Genomic DNA, 12,742 nt, shown 5'->3' with positions numbered 1-12,742 from the left:
AAACCCATTTTTAAAAATGGTACTTAAATTTCTTATAAAACATCCTGCAATTTTTGTACATCGGAGACAAAATCTGCTGTACAAATTTCAGGTCTAGATGTGTAATGAAGAAATTAATACAGCCTTGATTTTTGATAAAAAGAACTTCACTGCTCTTTTCACTGTTCTCTCACTTACTGTTTATCTCGCCTTAAACCAGATAGCAAAACTGCAAATATTAAGCAAAAAAGTCCCTAAGACTTGCGTCTTTTCATCAGCTATACTGACAGTTTTCTTAGGCCTTTTCCAATAAATAACTCTCATTTCCTTTGTTCCTGATGCTCCTGTGTCATAGACAAACAGGAAAGTTAAAAGCAACAATGTATGAGGCATCAGGTGGGAATTTCCTGTCTCACAACAGTCTTTACCCAACTCAATTCCCTATTAGTCTTGGTTTAACAAAAATATGTTAAGCTACTACTTTCAACAGTGAGACTTCAATTTTTACCCCTTTCCTTTTATACAACCCCCTCACAGTACTGAGATATTCTGTGTTTAGGCCAAAATGTGTCACATGAATACCTGATCACCTCACATGAGCCATCTAACACGAATCACTTCTGTCTAGTGCACATCACTAATAGGAGTATTGTCAATGGTCTTCAAATGGCACTAAAATTCAACAGGTTGATGAAGGCATTTTAAGAAAATGCCTTTTTACCTAGTTTCAAAGTACTTGGGTAAAGCTAAACAGTGGGCTTTTATGGCAAGACAAGTTATCAAGGGTTATTTCTCCATATGAAACCAAGATAACTGTCCCTTGCAAGAAAATGTTCTCCTCATCTAAGTATGTGTAGAGATGCAAGAGTATCTGTACTTGGACAAACTTCAGTTTAAACTTAACAAAAAAACATTGCATCTGTGACTCTATTTGTACTTCACAGCAAAGCCTAGAGATGTAACCATATTCAGATGTAACCATCCAATATTCAAAGCAGTTTATTTCCCAGTTAGGTGAAAACTGGTTCAGTAAACCAACAATCTTCCTTTCCTTTTCATTCCCAGGTATAAAGCTTGACAGTTCTCGTTCCACAATGGTTAAACTCTAGTGGTGGTGGTACTTTTGTTGAGGGAAAGGGAAGGGGGGGAACACACTGAAGAATGTTGTTGTGGGTTGTTGTTCATGAAGTTTTTTTAAATCATTTGCACTCATTTGCATAAAGTATCTCATTTCATTTGAGTTTCACTTGCAATGGAAATGTGAAAACTATGGATTTTGGCACATCAGTTCTGGCCAGCCTTGTTGCCCACAGCTGTTTGCTCTATTCTTCCATTAGAAGTTGCTACCTTCACATAGGCAAGTTGGTAACCATTTATTCCTGCCAACACCTTATCTGCTCTGGTTCACAATCTATCATCTCCCCTTAAATTTTTCTTCAGCTTTCATTTGGCCCATTTCACTTACACTGAATTAATGCCTTTTGAGATGCCATCTGCTTAGAAACTACCGTCAGAAAACAACAATCATTTTTCAGATCCCTTCTAAGGGGTCTAAACTAAGTACTGGACAATCTGGAAATTCTGAGGGTTTTTAATAGAAACTGACTTCATTTTCATTAAATACTACAAAACAAGGTCCAAAAAAGAGTAATGAGGGATTGAAAAATTGTGCTTAACTCCCTTTTCTTATCTTCTTTCCCTCTGAAAATACAGTTTTAAGAAAGCTTTCACCAGCACTACAGTTCATCTGCAGAATTGTGAATTACCATGATACCAGAGAAATCAGCTCTGGGGAATTTGTTATATCATTCACTACAGTTGCCAGGAACTTTTAGGAAAAAAAAAATCAAACCAAAAAAACCCAAAACACACACACACTTTTTTTGCTTTAAGCTTCTATTTGATTCATAAGAGTGGACAGGATAAAGTACTCTGTACCACATGCTGTACTTGCAAGCATCAGCATCCATGCACAGCAAATCTCTTAAATAGTACAATTTCAGGAATCATTTTTTGTGTTTTAATATTTACAGACAAGAGCTTTATTTTTGTCTTTCTTGACAAATTATTTATTGAAAAAACCCTTTTCAAATATGAGAATGTCCTCTAAATTGTTTGACATTAAGATTATGGCTGAGGGGATGATGGTGTTTAATCCCAGAAAGTCACACCAAAATGCAGTTCACAAGAATAAGCACCTCAGTCATAATTCCATCAAGTAAAGTTACTTACCAACTTACAGACTATGTTATGATACTAACTGATATAAACCCCACTTTTAAATCCTCTGCTATTCCTTGTTTAGTAACCAACAGGCACTGCAAGTTCACCTCTGCAACAGAGGTATTTCTCCAGAATATGCTTCAGATGGGCCAATAACAAAGGCAACTCTGTAAAACTCCCCAGCAGAAGAAGCAGAAATAAGAAAAAGAATATGACATTGGTACAGCAAGTTCTAGGTTGCTGCAAATAATGCTGTTAGATAGGCAGGGCTGAGGGAATGCGGGATATGACATGATCAGGACGACAACTAGCAATGTTCCAAATTCAACAAAACATACACCTTCTTTATTACAGATCCTTTGAAAATGCTTATGCTATGTTTGGGATATCCAATTGGAATAGGTGCTACCCAGCTCTCTGTGATTTTTGTAATAATAATTAAAGTACTTAAAATACCATTTTACATGCTACTAACACCACAGTTGGATATTCAACAAGAGAAAATAACTGTACCTGAAAGGTATGCAACTTTTTCCTTTAAAATTGGCAATACTTCCATAGCCTTCATTTCATCATTTTTGCGAAACCCTGAAAAAACGAAAAGATGATTAGTCAGAAATTCAGACAAGCTCAGCTTCTACATTTAATGAATGCACTGTAAAACATTTACCCTTGGAATATATTGTGAATGTTATAATTACAGGAATTAAGATAACCCTAAAATAAAAGTCTGGGAGGAGGGTATCAAGCTATTAAGACCATGTACCTTTAGAAAAATTACCAGCAAGAAAACCCCCAACCCAACCCACCAAAACCCCACAACAACACAGACAAACAAACAAAACCATCTAAACAAACAAACGAAACAACAAAAAAACCTACCAAAAAACCCCAACCACCAAAAAAACCCCCACAAAAACACACACCAAAAAACCCCGATGCTATTTACATACAACTTTCTTTAAATCACTTCTGTAAGCACAATTCTTTTCTGCTGCCTGACAGGTACAGAATTTTGTAAGTGAGAGCACATTTTGTCACAATAACTCTACACATAAATGGAGTTTGAAACTGTCCCCAAGGTGAGTGATTACAGTCAATCTCGTAAAGAAGCACATCAACAGCTTGTCCCTCCTCTTGACTTCCTATTTCTACTACTCTGTTTCTGTGGCCAAATTCTAAGTTCTTCCTTCTTTGATAAGGAAGATCTTTTAACCTTATATTCCATATTGACCTGTACAGCACAGAAATGGTCATGTTTAGGCCAATTTTGTTCATCTTACAAGAACTGTGATACAACGGATCTTCAACTAACTGTCTGTATGACCCTTTCTGGTCTGTTTGAATTCATGGGGTTTTTTAAAATAATCTTATTTCTGAAGAAGTACCTCTGATGGGGCAAGCGGGAAGCACTTTACTTCTCTATCACTGCTGAAGCACAGAAGTGCTTTTAAGACAGCTTAAACAGCTTTCTATGACACCATGGTTGTGTTCCTTAAAGGCAACAGTTTGAGATGTATAGAAGGTAAAATAAGCTTTTTAATTATTTGTAGTTTCAGAGAAACATTCAAGAGCAAGCTCTGGTGCATATGTGGCAATCTTTTCTAAAATAAATTGTTCTTCCCCTGTGTCTCTAGAGACGGCAGCAGAAACCCCCACTATGTCCAGCAGGGAGGCTATCATTTCACTTCCTCCTCAAAAACATCTAAATTTTCATAACTTTTGGTCTCAGGTTCTGAGCTTAAATGAAAGACCTGCGCACTTCAGAGCTAAAACCTGAAGGTAGCAAATGGGTGTCATCAAGTAACATAAGATCTATAATTAAGGGCATCACATATGTAAATTACATAACAGGTTTTCCACTCCAGACAGCAGTATTGAGACTTCTGTGCCACTAACAGAATAGGTTATGGGCACTACCCTTCAAAACAGACCCAGGATGCACCAAACAACACCCAAGGGACACGGATGGTCAAGTGTTTGCACGTCATCAACTACACTGAATGACACTGTTGATCCTGAAGAACTGTCCTCAAAACACATAAAGCCTAGTGGTGGCAAAAGTAAGCTGACTAGAATTACACTGAGAGGTTTACTTTAGGTGTCAGGAAGTTTTGTAAAGGAAAGAACCATGAAGCAGCACGTAGGACTGCCTGTGAAAGACTATGGCCTACCCATGACTGGGGACTTTTAAAACATGCATTCAGACAAATGTCTGTCAAAAACGGGTCCCTCCAATTCACTGTAACTGAAGTGTTCAACCACGACATTGTCTCAGCACCCACAGAATGCAAACAAAAGAAAACAAAACATATCAACTTCCAGCCAGATGGAAATTCCCTGGCTAGTTCTGTGTTTTTTCATGAACGCCATAAACCAAAAACAAACCCAAAATTCGGTACATTTTCTCAGAAAGGCGAGAGCAGGAAAAACTAGTTCCTTGGGTAACCACGCAGCACGGAGGGTTTCTACACGATGGACAGTATTTTGCAATTACATGGCAACTCCAGACTGGCAAAGAAGTGGAGGGATTACTTTCATGTTTCCACTTAGGCTCTCAAGAGTCTAAGACAGAGCCAAAGGAACCTCGAGCATTATTCCTCCTCCAGAGTAATGGCTTTGAGTTATCAGCTCTTTACTAAAACTGCCTACTAGTTTTATCCTACTAAGTTTTTGCTTATTATGGACTAAAGTTCTAAACAAGACTTTAAGTAAAAGATTAAATTAATCATCTAAAAGGACAGCAAATACACTGAAATATTTGGGTTTCAGTTGACTGCTAAGGCACACTTCCAGGGTTCAATTTTTTTTTAATGTGCTTTGAGCTACCCACCATAAGCTTAATGCCAATTTAGCATGCTCAGCTTTCATATCAACCATGGCAATTCCTTCTCTTTACAGTAAATTTAGAGGTAGAAAACACTTTCTCCTCACCTAAAAAGCATGCAGAAACTAGTGCTGTACTTTGCTGTCTCTCTTAGCTCAAAATTACCCAAGACACTGATGATACCACAATTGCTTGCTCAGATTTCTAAGCCCTTAAACTACTTCACCTCGGATGATGCTCAGCAGCTGCACGTTTTACTTTGCCTGTGGCATGTAAGAAGGGAGAAACATTTAGCTAACATTTCTCTGACTATTAAGGGGCCGCTCAAGGTAAACACCCTAGCAAATACGTTAGTGCTTGGCTCATGTTCTGCATCTGCATATCCTTAAGGCTGACTGCCTTGGATTATCATATTCCTGCTGCTCTAAACAGTCTATTTTTATTCCAGTTCTGCAGTGTTAAAGCTTAACTGAAAAGACTGTGGGAATTACAACAGATGAAAGAATGCTAGGGAGCAAAGAGGGTGAATACAGCAGGAAAGTATCATATTTTTATCTCCAATGAAGCAATAATAAAACAAAAACCCAGCAATATAAGCACGTCTTAAGGGCTTGGGGTTTGTCCTCCCCCCTCTTTTTAAAGCCTCTATTCCACGAAACATTTGCGATTATGAGGATTTAATTTAAAAAAAAAAAAAATTAAAAGGCATTTACCACACTCAAATGAAATGCCATAAATATCTGCACCAATCTCTCCCTACACAGCTCAGCATCCTCCGCGCCAGCCGGCTGCATCACATGTTCCTGGGGGTGATGTCATCCTTCCCGAGCCGGGCGGCTGCAGCTCCCGCCGCCGCGGTGCCGCCGCAGTGCCCGCAGCCTCGGTACCCACCCGCAGCCACGGGCGAGCAGAGGGGTCGCTGGCAGACCCACTCCCGGCGTGGCCAGCTCCATGGAAAAGTACAGCCCACGCCTGCACGGTGCAGCTGGGCAAGTATGAAATTCCAGAGCGTTTTCATTCCCATGGCACATGCTTCTCTTTTGGAAGCACAATGTATGTGCATCTATGGCACATATTTATGCTGTTCTTTTTGGTATCCAGTTTACCTGAAAAGGCATTCTTATTTTAAAAATGTTGTTTCTAATAATAAATCCTACATCTTTTAAAGACAATTTCAGTCTTATATAGGAAAATCATCCTTTATATTTTCAACACCTATTAAAGAAATACTTATTTTACAGTTTTGCATTTTTAATAGGTAGTATATGCCTTTCTGTTGCCCATCATACAGACTCTTTTCCCTTACTACCAGTCAGGAGGGAGGATGCTCAAATTATGCTAATTAATATTCAATTTCAGTAGATTAAGTAACACACGACTACATAGCCCATTTCAATTTAAGAGGTTCCCCCCACCCCTTACAAAGAATTACAGAATTACTCAATCCTGGGAGTTATATAGTCTTTTACTAAAGCTGTCTTATTACAGAGCAGTTACTGAAATGTTCTATCACACAACTTAAGATATTTAAAACATGCCAATAGGAAACAAGCAAGTAATCTAAACTCTTTATCCAGATGTATACGTTAGAAAATTAGGAAGTCTTCCCCACAAACACACACACCGTCACATCTTTGCCCCTACAAGTTCAAAGCCAGAAGACACCATCAAATAGACAAATGTAAAAAACTACAGTCTGTGCTTTTTCTCATGTTGTATGAAGCTAAGATATTTTGCCGCAACATATTATTTTATAAATAATATATTACATTATTTTATAAGTTAAAACATCCATGAAAAGACAGCATTTTTGGGTAGAGTTATCAACCCTAGGAGGTTTCTGAGAGATCTTTACCCAAATGGCCAGGGCAGACTCCTCTCATTTGGGCTGCAAGTGTTCCCAAATCCGGTGAAGACCTGGCTGCAGAGCTGCATGTCCACCTGCCCTGGAAACCAGAGAGTAACCCAGTGTAAAGGAGCCATCTTTGCCTGGAAATCATAGCATTCCTGTAACTTTGCTGCTCTCCAGTTACCCAACTTGCTGAAACTTCCCACAGGTATTGAAATACAGTGAAAAAGTCACCTTTAGAGCTGTAACACACGGGGTACTTGTGTGGAAGTTTACACATACACAACGCTCTATTAGTGTAAGACCGAGGCTTCCTTCACATGCAGAAAACAAGGTAACTCTGTTGTCATCTCGTACTGCAACGATCAGTAACTAGTCAGCCACACAATTACATGAAGCAGACAAAATTGCCTCAAGCCTTTTAAGGTAACAATTTGATTACAGAAATGTGATATGAATCAGTGTTGGAAACCCCTTTCCCAAAGATGCACTGTTACCCCAAGAACACAGGAGTCTTTACTTCAGAGGTGTCTTCAGTGATGTACATTGTTCAGTTATGGCAACAAACATAAAACATGGAAACAGAAATTACGACAACAAAGACTCAGAAATTGAGGCTAAGAGCAGCACCTATTAGCAAAGAGGTTGACCAAGCACTCATCCATTGCTGTCACACACAACTGATTTGAAATTTTTCTGAAACATGGCTGGAGAAAAACATGAGCAAAAAAAGGGAATGCTCTCGCCCTGAAAACTCCCACCTTAAATAACACAACTGCTTTTCATCTTGCAAAATAAAAACAAGACCTTTTAACAAGCACAAACAAAAAAACCCAGACTCAACCCAGAGGTGCTTTAGCCTCTGTTTGTACTTCAGAATGATTCCCTGTCATGTCACCAACAGAAAGCAAGCACCTTATCTACAAGGCTGCTCACTGCAGTAGGAGACTTCTAATCCCCACCTCTTCTTTGACAGATATCCCATCCTGAATCAGAGAAAACTCTTTCAGTGAGTTATTTTCCAATAGACTACTCTCTTCATTTCAATGGACCTGCTTCAATAGACTTCTACTCAAAAATCTATGCTAAATTCTACAGGAAGGAAAACCCACACAGAAATTGCACTAGCAGGACTCAGAACTGCTGATTACCTGTTACTAGGTAATAACTGGACTGATTTAGGTTAGTCTTAAGTGAAATGAAGTATTTGCTAGAAGATGAGAGATACAACTACCTCCATGGGTGGGGAAGAGACTGTTTCCCAGCCAAGCAGCCATGTCCTTCATCCAGCTAAGGTAACAGCAACTGTAAACCATTCTCCACAACTCCTTGCATCCACTAATCCTTTTGTGTTAAGGATACCTTGGAACAGAAAATCTCAAAAATGCAGCTAGTCAACGTTTAAGCAAAAAGAATCCAAGATGTTGCTGTCTTTAGCTTTTTTTCCTATTTCACAGCATGAATTATATCAACTACATGACTGAAATTTGAGCTATTCCTCCCTTTATTTGTAAATCCATCCTAGCTACATTTCAAGAGAAACTGCTTTTTAGTCAAGTAAAAAGAGGAGGGAAAAAAAAGGAGGAATAAAGAAGCTCAAATTGAATAAAATTAGTGCAGTATTAGACTGACTAAGGTTTCATTATTTGCTCTTTTTCAGAATTCCCCATATTACAAGATCACAGAATATTCTTAATTGGAAGGGACCCACAAGGATCATCGAGTTCAACTCTTAAGTGAATGGCCTGTACAGTGATCAAACCCACGACCTTGACATTATTAGCACCATGATAAGTCCCAGAAACCTATAGGTTTATTCAACTTTGCTTATCAGTTAACAACTGTAAATGATAAACCACAGCTGTAAGCCAATTTATACACTACCTCCCATGTTTTTCAAGTGTCCAGAAAGACAGCACAAAGCAGGTTCCTCTTATCCCATTTTAATATGGAGAAGTTTTAAAACTTGGTTGGTGAGTAAATTTCTAAATAAGGTATTATTCCATGAAAAATAATTTTAAACAAGATATGAGGAGATTTACAGGCAGCCATTGTAAAACCTTTTACATTCTTACTGTGAAGTTCTACATAGAAAGCAGTATAGATTAAGTCAGTAAAACCATTAAATTCTTTCCTTCATCAGATTCAATGATTGCTGAACCCCACAAGTCTTTAGGTTTTTAAATGAAATCAGACTACTGAGGTAAAGGTGAGAAAGAAAACTGAACTTCCATAAGCAGGAAATGGCAAAAAACCAGCAGTAAATGAGAATATAACCCAAATGGATTGCAAAGGCAATCAAAAGGCAACGAAAGTTAGTGCATATATGGGATTACTGATAGCTTTCCTTGATTTTGACTCAGGAATTTTAAATGCCAATTTCAATTTTATGGTAGGTTTAACTATAAATTCATACTTTTGGATGCAAGTAAAGGATTCATAGTGCAATCAGAGCTGTCAATTCACCAACTGCACTGTTATCACTTCCCGTTATAGACATTGCCTATATTCAGTGCTGCTCAGCAATCTCACACCATCTTTCACATTGCAACAAAGCAAGAGAACTCAGGAAAATTATGGCATAGACTGCAGTTCTTTCTCTGAAGCTTTGTGAGCTTGCAGATGACCAGTTTCAAAACCATCTCAGGAACACTAACTTTTAAGTGTGCCTGTCATGGCATCTTTAAGACCTTTCTTCCTAGGGAAAATGAGGAACTATCAGCAGGGTTTTTTAATGACATACAGGTCACTGGGCAACATCAGTAACCTTGGCATTCATCATTTATTCATTCACTTTTTCTCAGTCCAGATACTAAAACCTCCAGGGGACTCCAACAAGGATACAGTTTAGAGGGATATAACCAAAGTGGCATGACTTCAGTGTTGTTCCAGCAGCCATAGTCATGAACTTCAGCAAAATATTTGCTGTATTCATTTAATGGTAAAAACCTAGTCCTGAATTTAAAGCAATTCTAAAGCTTTTGACTCCCTTCAGGTCTGATCAGGTTCAAGACCCACTCATCAGAAAACTTCATGCCTTCAAACCCTCACTTTAACCACAACAGATCACAGAAATGCCCCTCCCCTTTTCTTTTTTTTTTCCAGCTTACATTTTCCAACTTCCACACTCTCCATACAAGGTGCACGGAATTGTAACACATCAGTACCAAGCCTGTATGCAGTGCTACCATTTGGCAATCAGGGCCTCACAGAAGCAGACAGCTGAGAAACTGCCTTGAAATAAGAAAATGAGATTCATTAGAAAGTTACTAGCTCTTTAAGCCACTTTCAGCTTTTGGCATTTTGGCTAAGTGTTGAGGTTCTCTCTTGCCATTTTTACCAGTTCCCTGGTTTATTCTGACACCGGGACACATCTCTCCTGTCTTTAAATTATGGGAAGAGCACAATATCATACAGAGAGATGTGGGACAAGAAGACTATTAGTGTACTTGACAGTAATTACTCAAACAAGATCAAATTCATTGACTGAACGACCATCCCTTTCTTGGAAGCTGACGTACTCATCTATTACTCAGTTAATTACTTATTAATCAGCAATTAGCGGAAACTAGCTACCTCAGGTGTGTACTGCAAAACTTGATGAAGAGCTGCCTTAAGAATGTAAGTTGAAGAAAACTCCAAATCCTAAATCACTGTTAAAAATCTGCAATTTCCTTTTAAGTGGGTAACAAGAACCTGAGAGCTATCCATATTTTGTACCGAGGTCCTTTCCAACCTGGATTACCCTTTGATTCTATGAAATGTGTGAGACAGAAGTATGAATGTCCATTTTTCAACTGAAACTTGAGACCATCAAAATCTCAAAAGTTTCCCGCTTTAACATGAGGGCAACTGTGTTATTAAATTTCTCTATCTCTTCAGGATGTTCAGTCTGTTTCTACTGTCCTACCAGCATTGTTAGAAGTTCATTTGTTTTGGTGGGAACTGCTCATCCATCTCTAAGCACTGCAATACTTCAATTCACTGTCCTGCTGAGGTAGCAAACCTTTTTGTCGTGGTGTACAGCAGCAGCACACGGCTCTCACTGCAGTCAGACACTTTCCCTGTTAACTGTTGCTACAGACACTCACGGCTTAGGGGCCTACACTGTCAGTTCACCAGGAGGGTACCCAGTCTCCTATAAAAGAATGGTTTAACACGCAGTTGTTTTAACGAGGTCTGTAAGCAATTTTACTTATTTTTCTGTTCAAAACACAGATCAAGTAAAAGGCAGTAGCTTCGAAATTCTGCGCAGCAACAGCTGGAACATAACGTTTTAGATCATGTCCTTTGGCTCTTGTTCCAAATCACCATCTGGAGAAATCTTTTTCCACAGTGAAATTGATGAAGACTACAGCAAGAGCAGTAAAAATAAGCAACTTGAAAACATCTTGAAAATCATCCTGCATTGTTTTATCCTGAGCAACAATAGGAAGAACTATTTCCATCAGCCCCAAAATCAATCAAAAATACCCCAAACCCAAACTGAATATTTTTCAATAAAAAAACCTTTTTATAGCACAAGGTATTGCACTTGGGCTTTCTATTATTCACAGACCCCAAGATTTGGCATTTAATGGTTACATTTTTTTTCCTTTTCTCCACCCTTTTTCCTTTTTAAATATGCACACACTTTCACAACATTTTTGTCACCTTATGGAGATACATATGCAAAAATTAGACTTGGTTACGTTCATACTTTCAGGCACTGGTACTTAAACAACCATTTTTTTTGAATATTCCTCCTCCCTCCTCCCTTCCTTTTTTTGCAGGACATTTTATATTCCTTCTGTGGAAAAACTAGCCATTTGCAACAAGATGTATGTCAAATAACCTGATTTGTGCACAGCTCTCCTTCCTTCAAATTCCCATTTTATTAGTTTGCAGCCATAAAGAGCTTGAGCTCCAAAAGCACTGAGACACAGGAAATCTAGGATGAATCCAAGCTTCTCTGCTATATTGCAGTGCACATACAAAAGATCTATATGAGGAGGAAGGAGGAGACACTTTTCTTCATCTTGCACTGTCAGGGTCCTATTGAATCAAACACCAGAGCAAAAGAATCGTACACAGCTACAGCTCTTAATTTTAGATGTGGGGCTGTTAGAAGCATTTAGAAGAGAGAGAATAAAGTTTTACATTAGAGCATCTCCCTGTTCTATCTCTTTACTGAGCCGATTTTACTTAAAACACTGATTAACATAAGTTACTGGTTAGAATGAACCAATTCTTAAAAAAAAAAAAAAAAAGAGAAAAAAAGAGTAACGATCAGGAGTCAACAGGGGAATTAGAGCTTGGGTATTTCACTTTTAATATGTGAGTGGTTGCTAACAGCAACCTGTCTCTCCCGCCCTCCCTGCCTTTAAAAGGGAGAGCAAGATTAGCACGAAACACCAAAAGGGATGTCCAACACACATCTCGTTTGCTCAGGGATTACGTCAGAAATTCTAGCTTGAATTACTCTTAGCAGGTGTGTATTCTCAACACACATGCCACGTTAATCAAAAAATACAAGACAATTGTTTAAGACAATATAAGGCAAAGAAAGCAAACAAGCAATCATCGCTGTGCTGAGACAATGTGAGCCACGCGCGGGCTCGGCAGTGTGGAAGCGGTGCAGCTCGATCTGCATGCGAGCGGGTGACAGCATGGCTCCCACATGCCCACCGCACTCGCAGCGGCACACATTACATCACCAGCTTTGTGCAGGGCTGAGCCATCGCTCAGCTCAGCTCGGGAGGAGCGCAGCCACATGCTGCATTCCCGGATCCATCCCCCAAACCATACGGAGGCAGAAATACGAGCGATCTGGAGTCATGTAAACCTTCCTCTCCCCATCCTGTCAAAATGCTCCCCCACCTGAT

General features: G+C 39.0%; 1 protein-coding gene across 1 annotated transcript in view; it reads right to left on the bottom strand.

The window, feature by feature from the left end:
• TRIO (trio Rho guanine nucleotide exchange factor) overlaps window positions 1-12,742 on the bottom strand; it is a 248,913-nt gene that overhangs the window by 175,988 nt on the left and 60,183 nt on the right. Inside the window, 1 exon segment of the mRNA XM_064661587.1 lies at window positions 2,716-2,790. Within this exon segment, the coding sequence (XP_064517657.1) occupies window positions 2,716-2,790 (75 nt within the window).

Source organism: Pseudopipra pipra, chromosome 1, assembly GCF_036250125.1.
Source record: "Pseudopipra pipra isolate bDixPip1 chromosome 1, bDixPip1.hap1, whole genome shotgun sequence".
In the NCBI taxonomy this organism is placed as follows: domain Eukaryota; kingdom Metazoa; phylum Chordata; class Aves; order Passeriformes; family Pipridae; genus Pseudopipra; species Pseudopipra pipra.
This window is presented reverse-complemented; position numbering and strand designations above follow the sequence as displayed.